The sequence below is a fragment of the Grampus griseus genome (assembly GCF_964374135.1).
Source record: "Grampus griseus genome assembly, chromosome: 19".
NCBI classification, from domain to species: Eukaryota; Metazoa; Chordata; class Mammalia; order Artiodactyla; family Delphinidae; genus Grampus; species Grampus griseus.
In genome coordinates, this window is record NC_139013.1 from 5,243,393 (window position 1) to 5,266,168 (window position 22,776).

Here is a 22,776-nt window from a genome sequence, read left to right on the forward strand (position 1 = left end):
CAATTACTTGCAACTGAGTTTTGACAAAGGTACCAAGAAACCTGAATGAAGCAAGAATCTGAAAAAAATTACACCATATCAACTGATCTTCCACACTAGGAAAAAAAATGAAAGAATCTCCACCAAAACCTCACACCTGTACAAATATTAGCTCAAAATCGGTCATAGCTTTAAACGTGAAATGTAAAACCATACTACTTTAAACTGTAAGAGATTCAGAAAAGAAACCATAGGATAACATCCGCAGGATCTAGCTATATATCTACCTAAGTTTTAACATATTTTGACTTTTAATTTTATTCTGCAGTATGCAATATTTCAGACTAAACTTGAGACTTAGTTATTCCTCATGTGAATGCTCTGATGTGGATTCTGTTGCAAAAAGTCTTGAAGAAATTTTAAATATTCATTACTTTTGTAAGGCTTCTTTCCATTATGAATTCTTTGGTGAATCCTGAGGGGACACTGTTGCTTAAAGGCCTTTCCACATTCAGTAAATTTCCCTGGGCCTCCCTGGTGGCGCAGTGGTTGAGAGTCCGCCTGCCGACGCAGGGGACATGGGTTCATGCCCCGGTCCGGGAAGATCCCACATGCTGCGGAGTGGCTGGGCCCGTGAGCCATGGCCGCTGGGCCTGCGCGTCCGGAGCCTGTGCTCCGCAACGGGAGAGGCCACAGCAGTGAGAGGCCCGCGTACCTAAAAAAAAAAAAAAAAAATTTCCCTGGTTTCTCTCAGGTATAAATCCTCTCATGACATCAAAGCCATGAATGTTTAATAAAAAGCCTTCCCACGTTCATTACATTTGTAAAGCTGCTCTCCAGTAGGAATCTTGCGATGTTCTGTAGTTTTGATCTACAGATAAGAGCCTTTATACACACATTACATTCTTGTGGCTTCATCAAAGATGTATATTCTGATGTCTAGTGAGTTGCGAAGTCTGTATAAGTCCTCTGTCCTATATGTTACACTGATGTAATTTCTCTTTAGTGTGGACTCTCTGGTGTCAATCCATGCTTGAACTTGTGTTATTCTGCCACACTCGTTACATCGGTCAGGTTACTCTCTAGCATGAATTCTCCGATGACTTATGAGGCTTGAGTTTTGAGTGAAGACCTTGCCACACTCACTGCATTGGTAAGGTTTCTCTCCAGTGTGGATTTTCTTATGTCTGTTGAAGTTTGAGCAATGAATAAAGGATTTGCCGCACTGATTACATTTGTAAGGTTTCTCTCCGGTATGAATCCGGCGATGACTAGGAAGGCTTGAACTCTGACTGAAGACCTTGCCACACTCATTACATTTGTAAGGTTTCTCTCTAGTATGGGTGACCTGATGATAAGTAAGACTTGAATACACACCAAATGCTTTGCCACACTCGTTGCATTTGTATGGCTTCTCCCCAGTATGAATTCTCCGATGACTTACGAGGCTTGAATTCTGAGTGAAGACCTTCCCACACTCACTACATTTGTAGGGCTTCTCTCCAGTGTGCATGACCCGATGTCGAGTGAGGTGGGAGCTCTGATTAAAGGCCTTGCCACATTTATTACATTTGTAAGGTTTCTCTCCAGTATGAATCCTGCGATGGTTAGTAAGGCTTGAACTCTGACTGAAGACCTTGCCACACTCATTACATTTGTACGGTTTCTCTCTAGTATGGACGACCTGATGATAAATAAGACTTGAATACACACTAAAGGCTTTGTCACACTCGCTACACTGGTAGGGTTTCTCTCCGGTATGAATTCTGCGATGACGTAGAAGGTGTGAACTGTAACTGAAGCCCTTACCACATTCCTCACACTTGTGATGTTTCCCTCTTGTGTGGATTCTTTGATGTCTAGTGAGATGTGAGCTCTGGTTAAAGGCTTTGCCACATACATTACATTTGTAAGGTTTCACACCTGTGTGGATTACCTGATGGTTAGTGAGTTGTGAGCCATGATTAACTGCTTTGTCATACTCATCACATTTGTAAGGTTTTTCCCTAATGTATGCTTTCTGGTCTTCTGTGAGTAATGAAGAATGCCAGAAATCATTCCCGTATTCATTAAAAATGTTGGTTTGGACACTCGGAAGAATTCTCTGAAGTACCGACAGTGAGGAACCACTGTTGTTAGACTTCTCAACTTGATGATACTCATACAATGGCCCTTCAGTTGGAAATATCTGCAGTTCGGCCAGATGTGACTGAAAGCTTAGTCCGAGCCTGTTTTCAATAGGCTTCTCTCCTTCATCTCTTCTACCATGTTGATCTCTTCTACCAGTGAGATTTCTTTTATGGGTGACAGGCACTCCTCTGTGATTTCTTTTGTCACTTCTCCACTGGTACTCAAAGTCACGCTCATTTTTCTGGATTTCCCTATAGCCATAGTCCTCAGTCTCACAGCTTTCATGTCTTTCCAACAACACTGTTTGCAACACTTCCCCTGTATGACTGTTCTCTTTTGGTGCGGATTCCTTGATCACACATTTAAGAGAGGCATCTACAAGACATAAAGAATCGTATGTCTCCTATTAATTACAGTTTGAAAGAAATATTTCATATTGAAGAACATAATATTGTATCAGAGGTACTACATATCTTGAACAGTTAAGAAATGTTGCAACCATGATCTTCAGTTTTTAGGAACACAAAGGGAATGAGATTCTTTCATAAAGAAAGGGTGGGATTTCCCTGGTGGCGCAGTGGTTACGAAGCCGCCTGCCAATGCAGGGGACACGGTTCGATCCCTGGTCCAGGAAGATCCCACATGCCACAGAGCAACTGAGCCCATGCACCACAACTACTGAGCCTGCATTCTAGAGCCCGCGAGCCACAACTACTGAGCCCACGTGCCACAACTACTGAAGCCCACGTGCCTAGAGCCCATGCTCCACAACAAGAGAAGCCACCACAATGAGAAGCCTGCGCACCGCAACGAATAGCCCCTGCTCACCGCAACTAGAGAAAGCCCACGTGCAGCAATGAAGACCCAATGCAGCCAAAAATGAATAAATTAGGAAAAAAAAAAGAGAGAGAAAGGGTGATTACATGTATTTCAAATTAATTTTAGGGAAGCCTACTTTAAACAATCAATGGCTGAAACACCCATAGTGTACCCATGTTAGCCCTGAAAGAAGGGGTATTTTTGTACCATGACCCCAAAGCACACACCACTTCACAAAAAACATATGGCGGTTTCAGATTTGAAGAGATAAAGATATTACACATATTTACTGCATATCGATTGTGCACCAATAAATGCTAAAGCACAGTACTCTAATGGTAAATAAGCCATAATTTTAACTAATGAGTAATATAAATAAATCGCAATTTAGAAGTGGAAATGAAGTTTAATAAAACAATGTTATAAAAATACAGTAATTCTCTGAATACCAGTTATAAAAGTCGTAGAACTATATTCACTCAGAATGGCCATTCTGCAACACTAACCAGTGATGTGAGTCAGTTATACTGCATAATACCCACTGAAAAGCCATCATCTATAAATCATAATGAAAATTAGCAAACAGTGATAAAACACGATGGAAAAGAATATGGAGAAGAATGTATGTATGTGTAGGTATAACTCAGTCACTCTGCTGGACAGCAGTAATTAAGACAACATTGTAAATCAACTACACTTCAATTAAAAAAAAGAAAATTAGTAAATAAAATATTCTAGTAAGCTATGATAAAACCAGGGTATAAGTAATAAGCAACCGCAATTATATGAAACTATTGTTTGTGACATTCTCAACAAATCCTTCTGAAGACAAAAAAAAGCAAGGCTTCTGTTCCAGAACCAACACAAAACGGGAACTGAAATTTACGTTAAGACTACTGACTTTTTGAAAGAGAGAGACAAATACCATGTGATATCACTCATATGTGGAATCTAAAATTCGGCACATGGGACTTCCCTGGCGGTCCAGTGGTTAGGACTCTGTGCTTTCACTGCTGAGGGTGAGGGTTCAATCGCTGGTGGGGGAACTAAGATCCTGCAAGCCACATGGCAAAAAAAAAAAAAAAAGGCACAAATGAAACAAAAACAGACTCACAGACATAGAGAACAGACATGTGGTTGCCAAGAGGAAGGGTGAGCAGGGGAGATATGGATTGGGAGTTTGGGATTAGCAGATGCAAACTACTATATACAGAATGAACAGACAACAAAGTCCTACTGTACAGCACAGGGAACTATATTCAATATTGTGTGATAAATCATAATGGAAAAGAATATAAAAAAGGATGTATATATAGGTATAACTGAATCACTTTGCTGTACAGCAGAAATTAACACAACACTGTAAATCAACTATACTTCAATTTTTTTTTTTTTTTTGGCCAAGCGGCTTGCGAGATCTTAGTTCCCAGACCAGGGATTGAACCTGGGCCCTCAGCATTGAGAGTGCAGAGTCCTAACCACTGGGCCTTCAGGGAATTCCCAACTATACTTCAATTTTTTAAAAGTTCTTTAAAAAAGACACTGTTAAGAAAATGAAAACACCAGCTACAGACTAGGGGAAAATATGTGCACAACAGATATCTCACCATGGACTTGTGTCCAGGTTATACAAAGAACACTCAAAACTAAGAAAACAAACAATGTGTTTTGAAAAATAAGCAAGAGAACTATATTCAATAACCTGGGGTAAACCATAATGGAAAATGTAGTGGAATAACTGAGGACATGGAAAGGAGATGTGACCCATGAGCCCCACCTCGGCAAACCGAGGGCGGGCGAATAAGCCAGGACTGCAGGCAGTCCTGGATACTCTGGGCACTGATCCATGAAATGACCTCGGTATAATCAGAACACAAGGAAACGTCCTTGTGCTACTTCAGTATAATCAGAATGATGGGAACACGAGGAGATGTCCTTGTGCTGCTTGTGAGCTCAAGGACGAAGCACGGCATGTCTTCAAGAAAGCCCATTGTTGCTTGTATAATAAATAAAAGCATATGTTGCTGCTTTGGCATTTCTGGAATGTTAAGAAAACAAGTCTTAAGATGTAAACATAGACAATGCTTAAATAAAAGTCACCACAGCAGGACAGACGGCGCTGTATTGCCTGAGCGAGCAGCAGCCCTCTACTGCTGTGCTTCTGCACAATTCATCTCGTGTGATGAGCTTACTTTCGGCCCTGTCATAAGAAAACTACAACAGAAAACAATGTGAAAAAGAATGTACTGAACTCCGCTGAACAGCAGACATTAACACATTGTAAATCAAGTACACTTCAATTAAAAAAAAGAGAATAAAAAAATGTTAATAAGCGTAGAGACTAGGAAGTAATGGGCATGTGGGCAGTGTGTGTACTTGCCAATCTGTGGGAAGATAAATGCATTCGGACACTTAAAATGTTGACTTAGGAAAAAAGAGAAACTGACTTAGCAAGTAGCATAATATTGTCCCATTCTTAACTATAGGACATGAGGCAAAAAGGAAGAGATCTAAAAGGGAGGGAGTGCAGGGACTTCCCTGGCGGTCCAGCGGGTAAGAGTCTGCGCTCCCAATGCAGGGGGCCTGGGTTTGATCCCTGGTCAGGGAACTAGATCCCGCATGCATGCCACAACTAAGGAGCCCACATGCCGCAACTGAGACCCGGCGCAGCCATCAGTCAGTCAATCAGTGGGAGAGAGTACAATGATGAGGGAAGAAACCAGGTCTAGAAACACAGAGTAGAATAACTGATGCCCGGGTGGGGGTTATGGAAATGGAGAAAGGTTGATAAAAGGGCACACAATTTCCGTCATAAGATGAATAAGGTCTGAACATTTCATGTAAAACGTGATGACTATAATGGATAATACTATAAAACTGAAATGTGCTACGAGAGTAGAACTTAAGTGTTCTCCCCAAGAAAAAAAAAAGTATGTGAGGTAACGTATGTTAATTAACTTGATGGGAATCCTTTCACAATGTATATGTATATCAAATCATCGCGCTGTACACTTTAAATATATTACAATTTTATTTGACAACTACACCTCAATAAAGCTAAACAAACAATTTCAAAAATTCACCCACTGATTGTCTCCTTCTGAATGCACAGAGCGTAGTAAAATATGCAGACATCTCGCTCTCTTCCAAGAAGAAAGGACAAATTCAAAGTCCTCATGCTACATTATGAAGCTTTTCATTTCTGAGTCAACAGGGCTTTGATCTCAGGCAGGCAATGTAGGGGTTCCCAAGAGGCACACAAGGGAAAATGCAAAGATACCCAAGGACAGGTCCCGAATTCTGGAGGGAAGTTATCCTCACCCAGGGAGAGCAGGTTCCCGTAGGTCTCCAACATCACGTCCCTGTACAAGGCCCTCTGAGCAGGGTCCAGGCATTCCCACTCCTCCTGAGAGAATTCTATGGCCACATCCTTGAATGTCAACTGTGTCTGAAATGAAAACACATTTCACCAACGGGCCATGAGGAGAGTCCTTATTTTCACACAAAATGAGAAGAGGAGAGAGAGGGGAAAGGATCGATTGAACTGAAGTGAGTATTGTTGCAGATCCACTTACGGTATTTTTGAGCAAGTTATGTGTCCCTAATTTTGGTTTATTACACTTTTCCATAAGAGGTTATGATAGCCTCTAAATCGGTGTGGACTTCCCATTTTTGTGGACAATACAAGAAACACACACACACAATCAACACAGGATTATCTGTATAGAAATGTGAGATATGCTCCACACACCAAGTTATATTCAATGTCTAGAGGAACAAGAGCAGGAATGACATCTTCAAAGATGACAACGTCTATAGGGGCTTTAAAGAAACGGTGATGACAGCAACGGTAATCTCAAAAAGTGTTTGAACACTCCTCATGTGTTACGCATTCCTCTAAATACTTTGCATGTACCAACTCGTATAATAACGTAATACCAAATTTAAAAATATCTGACCCAGCGATCCCACTACTGGGCATATATCCTGAGAAAACCGTAATTCAAAAGGACACATGCACCCCAGTGTTCACAGCAGCACTATTTACAATGGCCAGGACATGGAAGCAACCTAGATGTCCATCAACAGAGGAATGGATAAAGAAGACGTGGTACATATATACAATGGGATATTACTCAGCCATAAAAAGAAACGAAATTGGGTCACTTGTAGAGACATGGATGGACCTAGAGACTGTCATACAGCGTGAAGTAAGTCAGAAAGAGAAAAATAAGTATCATATATTACTGTATATATCTGGAATCTAGAAAAATGGTATAGATGATCTTATTTGCAAAGCAGAAATACGGACACAGATGTAGAAAATAAAATGTATGGATACCAAGGGGGAAAATGGGGGGAGTGGGAAGAATTGGGAGATTGGGATTAACACATATACACTATTGATACTACTTATAAAATAGATAACTAATGAGAACATACTGTATAGCACAGGAAACTCTACTTAATGCTCTGTGGTGACCTAAATGGGAAGGAAATCCAAGAAAGAGGGGATATATGTATACGTATAGCTGATTCATTTGCTGTACAGTAGAAACTAACACAACATTGTAAACCAACTCTACTCCAAAAAAAATTAATTTAAAAAATTTAAAAAAAATTTGAAAAGAATCTAAAAAAGAGTGGATACATGTATAACCGATTCACTTTTCTGCACACCTGAAAGTAACACAACATTGTAAATCAACTATATTCCAATAAAATTAAAATATTAAAATCAATAAACAAAACAGAAACAGACTCACAGACATAGAAAACAAACTTATGGTTACCAAAGGGGAAAGGGGGTGTGGGGGTGTGGATAAATTAGGAGTTTGGGATTAACATACACACACTACTGCATATAAAATAGATAGCCAACAAGGACCTACTGTATAGCACAGGGAACTTTACTCAACAGTCTGTAATAACCTATATGGGAAAAGAATCTGAAAAAGAATGGATATATGTATATGTATAACTGATTCACTTTGCTGCACACCTGAAACTAACACAACATTGTAAATCAACTATACGCCAATAAAAATTACTTTTAAAATATATAAATAAGTAAAATTAAAAAAAACATAATAAAAAGATCTGGTCAGGCGTGGGGAGGGATAAATTGGGAGCTTGGGATTGACAATACACACAGTGCTATGTTTAAAATAGATAACCAGGGACTGCCCTAGTGGCGCAGTGGTTGAGAATCCGCCTGCCAATGCAGGGGACATGGGTTCAAGCCCTGGTCCAGGAAGATCCCACATGTCGCGGAGCAACTAAGCCTGTGCGCCACAACTGCTGAGCCTGTGCTCTAGAGCCCACGAGCCACAACTACTGAGCCCGCACGCCTAGAGCCCGTGCTCTGCAACAAGAGAGGCCACCACAATGAGAAGCCCGTGCACCGCAACAAAGAGTAGCCCCCACTCGCCGCAACTAGAGAAAAGCCCATGCGCAGCAACAAAGACCCAATGCAGCCAAAAATAAATAAATAAACACATAAATTTTTAAAAATAAAATAAAATAGATAACCAACAAGAACCTACTGTATAGCACAAGCGACCCTGCCCAATACTCTGTAATCACCTAAATGGGAAAAGAATTTGAAAAAGAACAGATACCTGTGTATGTATAACTGAATCACTTTGTTGTACAACTGAAACTAACACAACATTGTTAATCAACTATACTCCAATATCAAATTTAAAACAATTAAAAAAAAAAGGTCTGGTCCCTTCCATCTTAAGGCAGAGACAGCTGTGTCACGGACATTCTAAGAAATTTGCCTCAGGTCAAATTGCTAAAGATGGTAGAACAAACATATAAACCCAGGTGTTTAGATTCTGAATTTAAACGTTAAAGAATTTAAGTCATATAAAAGCATCAAAGGTACATTGACAGAGGGTTCCCTGAGGAAACTTGAAACAAGTTCAAGGCTAACAACCTAGAACTACATAAAATGTCATCATGAAGACATGCACACACATGCACATACATGTTACTCTTTTCATAACTATTTAACTCATTAATGTCATAGTGTAGAAAAAAGTTAATGCAATGAAAAATACTTATAATTTCAACAACTAAATAATATATAACTTATTTATTTATTTATAATTTTTTTGGCCGCGCCACGCAGCTTGTGGGATCTTAGTTCCCCGACCAGGGACTGAACCTGTGCCCCCTGCAGTGGAAGCGTGGCGTCTTCACCACTGGACCGCCAGGGAATTCCCATACCTAACCTACTTAGAGATAATGATATGTATTTTATAAAAACCATGGGCTTGAGCATCCATGCACTCATGCACACACATATACACACTTAAATTTACTGAAATAAGAGTTGTCTCTTGATGACCACAATGGAGCTTCTTCAAGTTCCACGTCACTGGGTCATTATGAGACAGAATCTAAGTGGAGATGACAGGCCCTGAGGGAAGGCCCCGGGTGGCTATGACTGTACAGGTGTCAGGCAGGAAACTTCAGAGTCAGACAAGATCAGTGAGTCCAAAGAAGGGCATTTCAGGAAGGACAGACAGAAGAAACAACTGAGAATATGACTTTACCTGAGAAAGAGCCATTCCAGACTCCTCTTTCTTTCCTCTTCCTCCTCTTCAGGGCTTCTTCCTCAGGCAATATGAGTCTTTCAAGTCGACCCTGAAAGTGGAAAAGATGCTGTTTAATGCTCAGAATCAACACACCCCCTTCCTGAGTCACCACCACACACACAGGGAAGCCCTCAGCATGTGGAATAGACGGTCCTCTGCTACCCACTGTCCCAGGAGGGGCTCAGGACAGTAAACTCGTAAAAGACCAACAGGTGAGTTTTCCCACACTTTCTTCAGATCTCGCTCCCCTCCTGGTGAGGCCCTCACGTACCCAGCAGCAGCGGGCACCTCAGCTGGACCCGATGATCCCCTGCAGGTCACAGACCAGCCCTGATCCATCCCCACGTGGAGCAGAATCCCCTTGCCTCTCCCAGGGGCTAATCTCAGCCTCAGAAAGGGAAGATACAGAGCCCTGGTGCTCAGTGCAGCACACAGATCAGAATCATTGGAGGCACTTTAAAACATTTCTGGGGCTATGCCCCACCCAACTAAATTTGACGAAGACTCTTTGATGGGGGAGGGGTACAAAACATGTATCTGCAAAATGCCTCATCCGTCTAACGTGAAGCCGGGAGGCAAGCCGGGCCCGTCTCCCACCTTCTTTCTGTCTCTTTTCGACCCGTGGTGAATTGCTGTCACCAGGACCCAGCAGTGGAAGGGGAAGGGGCAGAAGAAAACACGTCAAGCAAGTGTCATGGACCAGAGGTGGGGGTGAGGGTGTGGCTGGCATGTTAAATGGGAGGGGGTTGGTCAGAGAAGGCTCCACTCAGACGCTGACATCAGACCACAGACCTGGCGGAGGAAGCGTGGTTGCCACCTGCGTCTCCTGAGTCCGATAGTTCTAGGCAGAGAGACACCCCTGTGAGGGCCCTGAGAGTACAAACTTCATCCCTGGAGAGGGAAAGAGGGCTGGGTGGCTGCAGCAGGGTGAGGAGGTGCGCGGGAGGGGAGGTCAGAGAGGCACCGGAGGAAGCTGATGACGAAGGGCCTTGGTCTCCAAGCGTTTTTCGCCCATCTCTCAAAAGAATTTTAGAAACTATGTATTGTTTCTCTCACTTTAAGTAAACATCTAATATTTCTTTTATCTTATACATTAAAACACTTACAAATAATGTAATGCATTTACAATGCCGAGATATTCACAGGGTTGCCCTTAACTGAGATGTGGAGGACGGCAGGCGGAACAGGGTTGGGGGAGGTCAAGACCAGTTTTGGACAAATTAAGGTGGAGATTCCTGTTAGATGTCCCCAGCAGAGATGTCGAGGAGACAGCTGGACACAGGATTGAGAGTTTAAGGCAGAAGTCTGGATGGAGAGGATAAACTGTGAGACACGTAGGTGGTGTTGAAAGCCATATGATGAGATGATGAGGAAAGGCAGCGGGTATAGACAGAGAAGAGGTTCCAGGACTCAGCCTTGGGATGCACCCACATTCAGAGACCAGGGAGATCAGGAATTCAGCAGAGGGAGCTAAGAAGTGAACAGGGAGGGGAGAAGAAAATAAAACAAATAGGTAGATAGGTTTATAAAGGTTACTGGGACGTCCTCAAAACCATGGAAATAAAGTGTTTCAAGGAAGAGGGAGTGAGGACCTGTGCCACCTGCTGCTGACAGGAAAAGCAAATGTGCACAGGAAGTTAAATACTGGATTTAGAAACGAGGTCATACACTGTTGGTGGGAATGTAAATTGGTGCAGCTACTACAGAAAACAGTACCGAGGTTTCTCAAAAACTAAAAATAGAGTTGTCATATGATCCAGCAATCCCACTTCTGGGCATATATCCAGACAAAACTACAAGTCAAAAAGATACATGCACCCCTATGTTTATAGCAGTATTATTCACAGTAACCAAGACATGAAAACAACCTAAGTGTTCATTGACAGATGAATGGATAAAGAAGATGTGGTGTGTACGTACACACACACACACACACACACACACACACACACAAAATGGAATACTACTCAGCCATAAAAAAGAATGAAATAATGCCATTTGCAGTAACAGGAATGGACCTAGAGATTGTCATGCTGAGTGAAGTAAGTCAGAGAAAGACAACATATGATATCACTTATATGTGGAATCTAAAATATGACACAAGGGGCTTCCCTGGTGGGGCAGTGATTAAGAATCCAACTGCCAATGCAGGGGACATGGGTTCGATCCCTGGTCTGAGAAGCTCCCACATGCCGTGGAGCAAATAAGCCCGTGCACCACAGCTCCCGAGCCTGTGCTCTAGAGCCCGCAAGCCACAACAACTGAGCCCGCGCGCCTAAAGCCCGTGCCCTGCAACAAGAGAAGCCACTGCAATGAGAAGCCCATGCACTGCGACAAAGAGTAGCCCCCGCTCACCGCAACCAGAGAAAGCCCGCGCGCAGCAACAAACACCCAATGCAGCCAAAAATAAATAAAATAAATAAATAAATTATAAATAAATAAATAAATAAAATATGACACAAACTTATCTACAAAACAGAAACAGAATCATGGACATGGAGAACAGACTGGTGATTGCCAAGGGGAACTATACTCAATATCCTGTATTAAACCATAACAGAAAAGAACATGAAAAACTATATATATATATATATATACACACACACACACACACATATATATATATAAATGAATCACTTTGCTCTACAGCAGAAATTAACACAACATTGTAAATCAATTACACTTCAATAAAATAAATTTTAAAAAAAAAGAAATGAGGAGGTCATCAGTGACTCTGAAAAAGAAAGTGTCAGTGACATGGAGGATGTGAAAGCTTAATTGGATAAGGTTCAAGTGAAGAACTGAAGAATATAAACAAGTTTTTAGGGCCTTGTGCTCTGAAATGGGGCACAGAAAAGGGGTACTTACTAGAGAGGGAAATGTAGTTAATAGAGAATGTCTTGTTTTAAAGATGGAAGAAAGGAGTGAATAAAAAATTTGGGAAGCGTGTTTAAGATGGACAATACCACCATTACAAATGACCAAAACATTGGGGTTAACATATACACTAACATATACACTATACTATGTCTAAAATAGATAACCAACAAGAACGTACTGTATAGTACAGGGAACTCTATTCACTATCTTGTACAAGATAGTGAATGGAGTTATTCTTTTCTATAACAGAAAAGAATCTGAAAGAGAATATATATATATATATATGAATAACTGAATCACTTTGCTGTACACCTGAAACTAACACAACATTGTAAATCAACTATACATCAATTAAAAACCACAAACAAAAACAATACAAAAACGACAACAACAAACGACCAAAGCAACTGCTGAGACAGGCAAATTGAATATGCAGTGGAGGAAGGATGCCATACTGTCTGGAGACTGCGTGGGGCTGGCAACTGGGGCACGACTGCCAGGTCAGACACACACCAAGCGCTACTTGTATGCCCTCTGGCGTGGCCTTCATTCTGGGGGACTGATTAGCCTTCATCACAAGTGAGGGGGGAGCTAAGCAGGAGCAGAGGAGGAGGGTGGTCAAGCTGAGAGTCCTTCACTCAAATCACTCTCCGCCCTCTCAAAAGGTGGCAAGGGCAAGTGCAAGTTCCACCAGGATCGCAGTGAGCTGATCCACAGGTGGCTGCCACAGGAGGAGAGGAGAGATGCATGTTAGCAAAGAAAGAGGCTGTCCTCGGCAGAAAGGGAAGAGGCCTCCTGGCTGCCCAGACTCCTCAATGGAGGAAGGGTCCTGGTGTGTAAATTCTCACTTTGCTATGACATTGGCTTAAATGGTCACAGCCCCCAATCCAAGCGTCTTGGGATTGTGCAAACTGAGGGTTGAACAGCAGGAAGTGGGTGTGTCTGAACAGAACATTAGAGAGGAAGGTGGAAGGCCTGAAGGGAGGGGACACAGGAGAGGCACAAACAGACAAACCATGTTTCCAATCTCAGGTCATTCACCTGCGGAAGCATCACCTTCGCTGTTCTAGAGAAGAGAGCAGAGAGAGAGGGAGAAGGGTGTGCTGGGGGCAAGTGTGTTGGTCGGAAAGAAGACACCCTTTCTCTGAATATGAACCCACCAGCTCACCCTGTTCTATACTAGTCACTGCTGAAGAGAGGGTCCCCCAGTGAGGATGAACAGAGCTTCCCCTTCTCCAATTCCCGAGTCTCCCTGCCACTATCAGGGCTGTCGCCCCCGAAAGCCAACATTCCCCATCCTCTCCCCAGCTGCCTACCCAGGACCTCATGCTCCTCCTTGCTGAAGATATATCCCTGTTGCAAAGTGAGTTTGGAACATCTGGCCTCTCTGCTCCCCCAGGTGCACTGTGACTCTGCGTGGGTGGGTGGGTGGCGCTATGTGTGACCAGTAGAGAGTAATCCCCACTGGCCTAGCAGCAAGGAAGCTAGGCTGTATCTTTTCAAGGAGAGTGTGACCTAGACCTAGAGATTCTCATACTAAGTGAAGTAAAGCCAGACAGAGAAAGACAAATATATCGGTTATATGTGGAATCTAAAAAAAAAAGAAAAATATACAAATGAACTGATTTATCAAACAAATAGACCCACAAAGAAAACAAACTTATGGTTACTGAAAGGGAGAGGAGGGGGAGGGATAAATTAGGAGTTCGGGATTAAAATATTCACTACTGCATATAAAACAGATGACCAATAAGGACCCACTATATAGTACAGGGAACTATATATTTTGTAGTAACCTATAAGGGAAAAGAATCTGAAAAAGTATATATATATATATTTTTTTTTCTATGTATATATGTATAAAACTGAATCACTGTGCTGTATACCTGAAACTAACACAACTATAAATCAACTATAGTTCAAAAAAAAAACAAAACAAAAAGAGTCCCAAGGATGAGCCTTTCTGCTGCAGGTGTTTCGCTGGGGTGTCGTTGCCCTCTGATTTTTCACAGATCTTTCCCTACATCATGGCCCCCTTGTAAGCTCTCTTACAGTGTTTTGCCTACGGACTCTCAGTAAGTTCTCCCTAATGAAAACCGTCTGCCAGCTGAGCTGTTCCCCTTCTGGAATCAGACGCTCTTACAAACTCCCATGGGGTCTCACAGCCTCCCCAGATACTCCGTGACGAACCCCGCTCCTGCTATGAAATCCCACAAGCCCCAATAACTCATGAATTCACAACGGAATAACACATAGAGAGACACCCAAGGACCTACTGAAACAAGACATCATGTTTTCATTCATGATGACTCCACCCCAAACACTGGCACGACCAAAATCTACCAAAGAAAAAGAGATGTCTACAGGGATGCACATGCCCCACTGAGACGCCAGCATCTTTCAGAAACACTCCGAATTCTCACGAGTCTTCCAAAATGCGTGGGAAACCTTTTAGCCTGCGACTCAAAATAACCCCAGATACCAAAGGTACCCCCCAAATATGCTCTGAGACGTTCCCTATAAATCCTCTGGGTTGGGCAGTGATTCCTGCAAACCCCACGGAAGTCACCGTGTGGAGTGGGTGCTGGGGGGCGCCCGCTAGATCCAGCCCCTCAGGACCAAGGCACCCATCCTCCTGCACCCACAGCTCCCTATGGGCTCAGCTCAGGCCTTGGTTCTAACGTTGCAGGATATCGTTTCTCTCGGCCGAATTCCACTTCCATCATTCCTCAAGTGCGCCCATGAGTTTCCCCGTTAAACCCACATATGCAAATCTCAGTCTTGGCATCTGTGTCCCGGGGAACCTGACTTAAGACAGCGGCACCCCAAAACGCAGCCCCGTAACTACCCATTAACCCATTTCCACGTGCTCTTCACAGATCTTAGACTCCCTTGCCAACGCTTCCACACACCCCTTTAATCCCGCAAACACACTTGGGACAGGTGCACACACTATTCATTGGGCTTATCTAGAGGCCCGCTCTAGCTTCCACGGCCCTTCTGGAGATGCCTATGGGCTCCCCTCTGCTTCCTCCCTTTTCTACTCCACCTCCACACGAGCAAACTGGACTGAAAGTCACAGGGACCTCTGGGCACAGACAGTGCAGTACTGCATGCAAACTGCAAACAGAAGGACACTGGGCCTTCAGTATGGAGGCCAAGAAGTGAGCCCTGTTGGGAACACCTGCCCGCAACCAGGGACAACACGCATTCTGGTTTAAAAACAGTTGAGGGAATTCCCTGGTGGTCCAGTGGTTAGGGGTCTGAGCTCTCACTGCCGAGGGCCCAGGTTCGATGCCTGGTTGGTCGAGAACTAAGATCCCACAAGCCGAGGGGTGTGACCAAAAACAAAAACAAAAAACAAACCCACAGCTGAAAATTGGCTGTAGTGAGTTCAGTGAGGACATCACAGGGAGAGAGAGAAGCCCCAGATCTCTTCGAAGAGGCTACCATTGTCTCGTCTTCTCCCACTCACAGCAACTTACAAGAGTCCCTACCTCTTAAGCAGGTGCCTCTTTCATGCCCCCTTAGGTTCCTGACCTTCTCCCCACCCTTGGTGAAGGGAAATTAGGGTCCCTGACTCTAAGAAGGTGACCTGGTGGAAGGCAAAGCTCCTGCCCAAGACGGTAACTCGTCCCTGGTGACACGCACAGTCTGGAAGACCTGGGGGTTAAAGTAAGACAATGACACAGCAGGCCGAACGTGGGGACACCTCAGCACACTGGGTGAGGACACCAGGTACTCAGGGATTTGCTCCTTTCTGAGTAAAATAAGGAACCACAGGAGGTTTAGATTAACTGGTGTTGAAATTTCCAGAAGCAAAATGCCACCCATCCCCATCCCTGCCTCTTGATCTATGCTGAGGAGTACTCAGCCCAACCCACAGCCCTAGCGCCGAAGCCCAACCCCAATGTAAGAGGCGGCAGCTGTCCTGTAAGCAAGATAGTCTCTGTGCCCTCCAATGGAGAGGCAATGGGAATGACTGAAAATAATCAACAGAGAAGAGCATTTCTGATATGAGTGACTGGTCTGGAGACAATAAAACCAGCGCTAACGTGACAGATACTGACTGGTGAAGGGAACCTGACATGAATGGCCTGGAGGGGTGGCAACACATCTCTAAGCCTAGACCTAAAGGAGGAGAAAGGGCCAGAGCCAGGACGATTCAGGGTGAGAGCAGGGACTTAAGACAGAAAAGGTTTTGGTGTCTGGGACCAGAGAAACAGAAAATGTGACTGGGGCAGAGTGAACCATGAGAACAGGGTCAGCTCCCAGGATGAGGCTGGGGACACTGGCAGGGCCCTGAGGATGACACAGGGCTGAGCAGCCACAGGGAGGAGTCAGGATTTTGTGCTGAGGATGAGGAGAGCTAACGGAGGATTCAACGCCAGGTAGTGGCACGATTTACCCACAGACTTACCCCTGACCATCCTAAGGCAGGGATAAGCCCGCTACAGATGGGCTCGCTGTCTGCGCCCACGCCCCTGCTTCCAGCCTTCCCCCCTCCGCCCTCGTTCTGGAGGATTAGGACCCATTAAAAGAATTCTCATGGCAACTGGGCACTCCATCCAAGAACTGCCACATGCAGACACACACTGAAACTTACTAACGTTTCAGGGGTTGGTATCACTCAGATTCAGAGTTGCTGCTTTAGCCCATCATCTCCTCGTTGAGGTGGGCTCACTGGGCCCCGGAGAGGGGGTCATTTCATCAGGTTACCCTGAGAAGGTCTGAGCTGAGTGAGCAGAACCAGACGGAACTGAATTCTGAAAAGGTGGCCTGGAGGGGCCAGTGGGCAGAGTTGAGCCTTATCGATCTCCCTTAAAAATTCCGGGACTGGGCTTCCCTGGTGGCACAGTGGTCGAGAATCCGCCTGCCGATGCAGAGGTCACTGGTTCGAGTCCTGGTCTGGGAGGATTCCACATGCCGTGGAGCAACTGGGCCCGTGAGCCACAACTGCTGAGCCTGCGCGTCTGGAGCCTGTGCTCTGCAACGGGAGAGGCTGCAACAGTGAGAGGCCCACGCACCGCGATGAAGAGTGGCCCCCGCTCGCCGCAACTAGAGAAAGCCCTCGCTCGGAAACGAAGACCCAACACAGCCAAAAAATAAATAAATAAATAAATAAATAAATAAATAAATAAATAAATAAATAAAACAAAAAAACCTTTCTTTCCCCCACCACCCGCCATAGCACTTTGACCTTTAAAAAAAAAAAAAAAAATTCCGGGACTTCCCTGGCGGTCCAGTGGTTAAGACTTCACCTTCCAACGCAGGGGGTGCAGGTTCGATCCCTAGTCGGGGAGCTGGGATCTCACATGCCTCGTGGCCAAAAAACCAAATCATAAAACAGAAGCAATATTGTAACAAATTCAATAAAGACTTTAAAAATGGTCCACATCCAAAAATCTTTAAAAAAAAAAATTCCAGTACCATCTTTCACATGCCTGAGCAAAGGAAACTTCTATTTCAAGGTTTGATCACATTGATCTCAAGCAATGAACTCCTCTTTTCCAGAAAAATTACAGTAAAACATTTACAAAATACATAATTCTGAACATAGCAATTGCTGCTGACAGCACTGCTAGAGGGTCACCTACAGAAATAAGCTCTGAGCAAATTTCTCCATCATGAACTGCTGGGCTCTTTTGGAAGAAGGTTCCAGGTCAATCCCGACCATCCTTCAACATTTGCAGAGAGTGGACAAGAGAGACTTGAGGGAAACATCTACTTGGTAGCTCACAGCTCACTATTTTAATAGGTCACATAAAAATTTTAAAAATGGAATTTTAAACTAGGTTAAACTAGGTTTAGACTGTTAAGACAAAAGATCATTGACATCCTTACCAAAGTATACATTGGAAGAAACTAAATTTATTTACTAGAGTCCAAAGAATGTTTCTAACAAAGAGCAGAGAGCCTGCAGGCCTCAGTCTGTACTGGACACAATTTAAAAGGGAAATAGTGTAAAAATTGAAGAAAAAGAAAATCTAATGAATTACGTAGTCAAATTTTTTTTAAATGAAAATATGTCATACTTTGAAAAGAATGCCATGAGCTGCTATGGAAGGCCGCCAGAGCTTATGTCAGAAGTTAAAAATTATTTATAGAAAAGTGTAAACTGAATAAACGAAGATTTCTTTCAAGCTTCAAAAAAAGCAATGTATTAACTGTAAAGGAATTAGGAAGAAAAAAGTAAATCCATTATGAAAAACAGCACTTTTAGTGTTCCTTTAAAAAGGCACCATGGGGACTTCCCTGGTGTTCTAGTGGTTAAGACTCCACACTTCCAATGCGGGGGGCACGGGTTCGATCCCCAGTTGGGGAAATAATATCCCACATGCTGTGTCGTGCGGCCAAAAATAAATTAATTAAATAAAAGCTTTAAAAAACAAAAAATAAAATAAAAAGGCACCATGTAGGGAATTCCTTGGCAGTCCAGTGGTTAGGACTCTGCGCTTTCACTGCAGGGGACATGGGTTTGATCCCTGGTCGGGGAACTAAGATCCCGAAAGCTGCGAGGTGCAGCCAAAAACAAAGGGCACCACAGAGTGACAGTCATTTCTTGCCCTCCTTCTCATCTCCGTGACCCTCTACCCCATGCTGGGAAAAGGGAATAGGGTGACCCACAACCGAGTCAAATCACTGCTCCGTCAATTGCAAACGGAAGTTATCTTCTGATACAAATAATAACAAAATGCACAAGCCTTTTAGAAAGGAGTTTTGCAAATGTCATTTTCATGCATATTTTAACCACGTTTTCAATGCATTATATTAGAAGTCACAAATAAATATATCTCGCCACTTCATCACCCACATCCGGTCAACTCACCACTCATCTGGCTCCCTCTCTTCACAGCTCCCTGTTTCCCTCTCTCATTATTTCTGTTGGCTGTTCTGTGTTTCCCTCTTAGGTTTCTGCTCATTTTGGTCTCCTCCCCTGTCCTGCCGTTTCTCCCCTTCTCTGTCTTATTCCTCCTCTCACACCGGTTCCACTCCATTCTGGCAACTTGTTTCCCCTCTTGTTGCTCTTTCTGCCCAGTCTCCCTGGATAGACTCAAATCTTCATGTATTTCTGCCTCTTTCTTTTCCCCCATCTTTGCTCTCTGTTACGTTTGCTCTTTTCCTGTTACACCTGACACGTCCCCACCCTCTGGCACCCGCGGCTTGCTCTGCTCCTCTTGTCTCCCGTTGCCCCTTCTTTCTGTACCAGCTCAAAGCTGCTGTTTGCCCAACTCTTTTATCCTTTTTCCCCACTCTGGGTAAAATGCCCCGCATCCCCCTTTATTATCCACGCTCTTCTTGCTGATCAAGGGCCTCCTCTCCCTATTTGCTCCCCTTCATCTCCCTGGAGGACCCTCCACACACACTCTAAATAATCTGTATCTTCTTTTCTCCCCCTGCTACTTTCTCAGCTTATTCTTTCACTCTGTGAAACAGAATAAGGGAAACCTCATCAATCTGGAGGCTTTAAGGGAAAGCCCTCGGGCACTACAAGTCAATTACAAACGCCAACAGGAAGACATCAATTACAGATCTCAAACAAGAATTATTCTCAAAAAAAAAAAGAAAAGAAAAAAATGAATTATTCTCCTCGCTGCCGCGCAACAAACCCAGCCAATGGGAATCGCCTTGCCAACTCCAAACTCTCCGCTTCCCTTCAAGGGACTTTTGTTCAAAACAACCACTCCCAACTTCCTCCTTTTCCTCTATAAAGCAACATTCCTCTCCTTGACTTGTTGGACCTGCCTATGGTGTTTTGCTACCGTCTGCCTGTCATGTGTTGCAATTCCTTAATAAACCCATTCTGCTGGTAAAATAATTGGCTGTTCTATTTTTGAGGGCAGTAACTCTGTCTCTTGGCGAGCTCATCCATCTGTCCTTCACTTTGCCATCTATTTACGGCTCTTCCCCATTCTTCTCATTTTCCTCATTCTCTCGGTGGGTCTGTGCCTCATTCACCCAGGAATGGGCCGTATGGATGAAGAATGTCTCCTGCCACACCACTAAACAAAGGACGCTGCGGCCATCAAGCCAAGAGCCACTGCAGCCACCCCGACTGTACTCCCTAAGGGGATTCAGGGTGGACAAAAGCAGGATGCCAGCCCTAGATAGCTAACGTGCGTACCAAAGGAATTATTTCAGTGAGCCCAGACTCGCATCTTCCCATACGCAGAAAAGCACTAAATTCATTAACTGGAGATGTCTGGTTTTCTTAAATTAACTCATCTCTTGATGTTCTAACTACCTGGTTTTTGTTGCAAAACTCCTATATACCCTGGCTCCTCCCTTACCTCTTGGGAGCGGTCCCTCAGAGCCATCTGAGAGGCTGTCTTCTGGGCTTAAGTCCTCAGATCTGTCTGCCAAATAAAACATAATTCTCAACTTCTAGGTGGTGGTTTTTTTTTTTTTTTTTTAGTCAACAGATGGGATTAGATGCCCGCCTATTAATTCCACATTAATAGAGCACATTATCCAGTGGGGTAGAACTCGGGACAGAAAAACTCTGGGTGACTCAAGAAAGGCCCTTTCTTAGCCTCTTCCCCCAACTTAAGGTGAGAAGAGGCGGTGACCAACAAGAGGAGGCCTGGGGAGCGTTAAAGACCCGGCTGAGGAGTGTGCGAACTGAAGGGAACTGGGTGTGTTTAGGAAACGGGGCGGACTCTCCAGAATCCCAGGATCATAAAGAGGACGCGGCCTCTTCTGAAGCGGGGCAGTCGGCGCTGCCCTCCAGGGGCCGAGTGGGCGAGTCTGAGGGGCGTGCAGCTCGCGCATTTCAAAAACAAGGAGAAGCGGCACCTCCCCACTCCCACCCCCTCCCCCTCCCACCTCTCACTGGCGACGTCTGCATTTACTTTGGGTGGAAGAGGAGTGCCAGGATTTTAAGATCCCAATATACCCTCAGACCCAGGTATGGAGGACGGGGTAACGCAAAGCGCAGGTTTAAACAAGAAAGATGAAACTCACGATCCCGTAGGGCGACCTTCGCTCCGCGGTAACCGCTTCCGGGGTCTGCAGGAAACTGCGCAAGAGCACCAAGGGAAGAGGCGGGGCAACTTGGAAGCGGGGCCTGGGCTGGGCGGGAACGTAGAGACGTAAAAGAGGCCGGGCTTGGGCGGGCCCAAAGCAGGGGTGGGGCCAAAGCAGGGGCGGGGCCAGGGTTTCGCTTTCAGTGCCTCTGGGTTGTCAGGATTTGGAAGTGCTTGTCTGTTTCTTCTGTACAGCTCTGTTGCTTCCTGCTTACTTTAAGTTACTGTTGAAACAGAGCAGGACACTTTCGGGCCCTACCGGGTACAGATCCTTTCTATTGTCCCCCTTCTTGCTTATAGTAAATAGGCTTCAGCCTCCTAGACCTTCCTTCAGTACCAAAAGGCAGATTCACATAGTTGCTAATCAGAGAAGTAAGGGAATGCAGAAGAAAAGCAGGAGCAATCAAGAAATAATAGTGCAGAGATTAAAGCAGGATCCTGGTTCCTTCTGAAGGAATATATATAACAATATTTTTGAGTTCTTCTGCAGGAACTCAGGCCCCCACTCAGGTGAAGGATGGTAACTTCAGGCTAAGTGCAAGATTCCTGGACCCCACCCTGTTACCTCACCACCAACCAATCAGAAGAAAGTCACACACCCTGCAGCCCTCACCCCAAATTTTGCCTATTAAAAACTTCTCCCTGAAAACCATTGGGGAGTTTTTTTTTTTTTGCACATGAGCCACCCTTTCTCCTTGCTTGACACTGCGGTAAAACTTTATCTCCTCCAAAACGCTGACGTTTCACTTTGGCCTCCCTGTGCATCGGGCACACGAACTTGAGTTTGGTAACACTATCTCTCACAGTTTTAAGGTAAAAGCTGCAGTTGTGCGGGCCACATATGTTGGAAGAGGAAGATGTCTTCCTCTTCGCAGTTGAAAACGGCTTAAATCAAAAGCTATTTTTGTGAGCATGTTGGAGTCCTGCCAGTGAGGCTGGACTGGTCTGGGGAACTGATGTGGAGTTAAAGTGGAGCAGGACCCTATGGGCCCCTCCTGGGTACAAGTCCTTTCTGTGTCCCTGGTTCTTGTTTGTAGAAAATAGTCATCATTCAGCCTCCTTGACCTTCCCTGAGTTCCAAAGGGCAGATTCAAACAGTTGCTAATTAGGGAAGGGAAGGAATGCAGAAACAAGGAGGGGCAGTCAAGAAGCAGTAGTGCAGCCTTGGGGCAGGGTCCTGGTTCCTCCTCAAGGAACATATATAATAATATCTTTGAGTTCTTCTGCAGGAACTAAGGCCCCCACCCAGGTGAAGGATGGTAACTTCAGGCTGAGCACTGGATTCCTGGAGCACCACCCTGTTATCTCACCACCAACCAATCAGAAGAAATTCA

General features: G+C 44.4%; 1 protein-coding gene across 6 annotated transcripts; it reads right to left on the reverse strand.

Moving 5' to 3' along the window:
* Positions 1–421: 421 nt before the first annotated feature.
* LOC309836521 (uncharacterized protein) lies at positions 422–21,422 on the reverse strand. Of its 6 annotated transcripts, none has more exons than XM_082676605.1 (5): positions 21,381–21,402; positions 20,708–20,769; positions 13,458–13,482; positions 9,495–9,585; positions 422–2,484 (listed from the first exon to the last, which is right to left on the reverse strand). In XM_082676605.1, exons 3-5 carry the CDS (start codon positions 13,467–13,469, stop codon positions 1,055–1,057), a joined length of 1,533 nt encoding a protein of 510 aa, XP_082532731.1. In that variant the 5' UTR covers positions 13,470–13,482; positions 20,708–20,769; positions 21,381–21,402; the 3' UTR covers positions 422–1,054. The 6 variants fall into 6 exon arrangements, with proteins under 6 accessions (XP_082532731.1, XP_082532730.1, XP_082532726.1 ...); XM_082676604.1 differs by having other exon boundaries at positions 20,708–20,773; positions 21,381–21,397; XM_082676600.1 differs by lacking the exons at positions 13,458–13,482; positions 20,708–20,769 and adding an exon at positions 6,250–6,376 and having other exon boundaries at positions 21,381–21,422.
* Between the last annotated feature and the right edge of the window lie 1,354 nt (positions 21,423–22,776).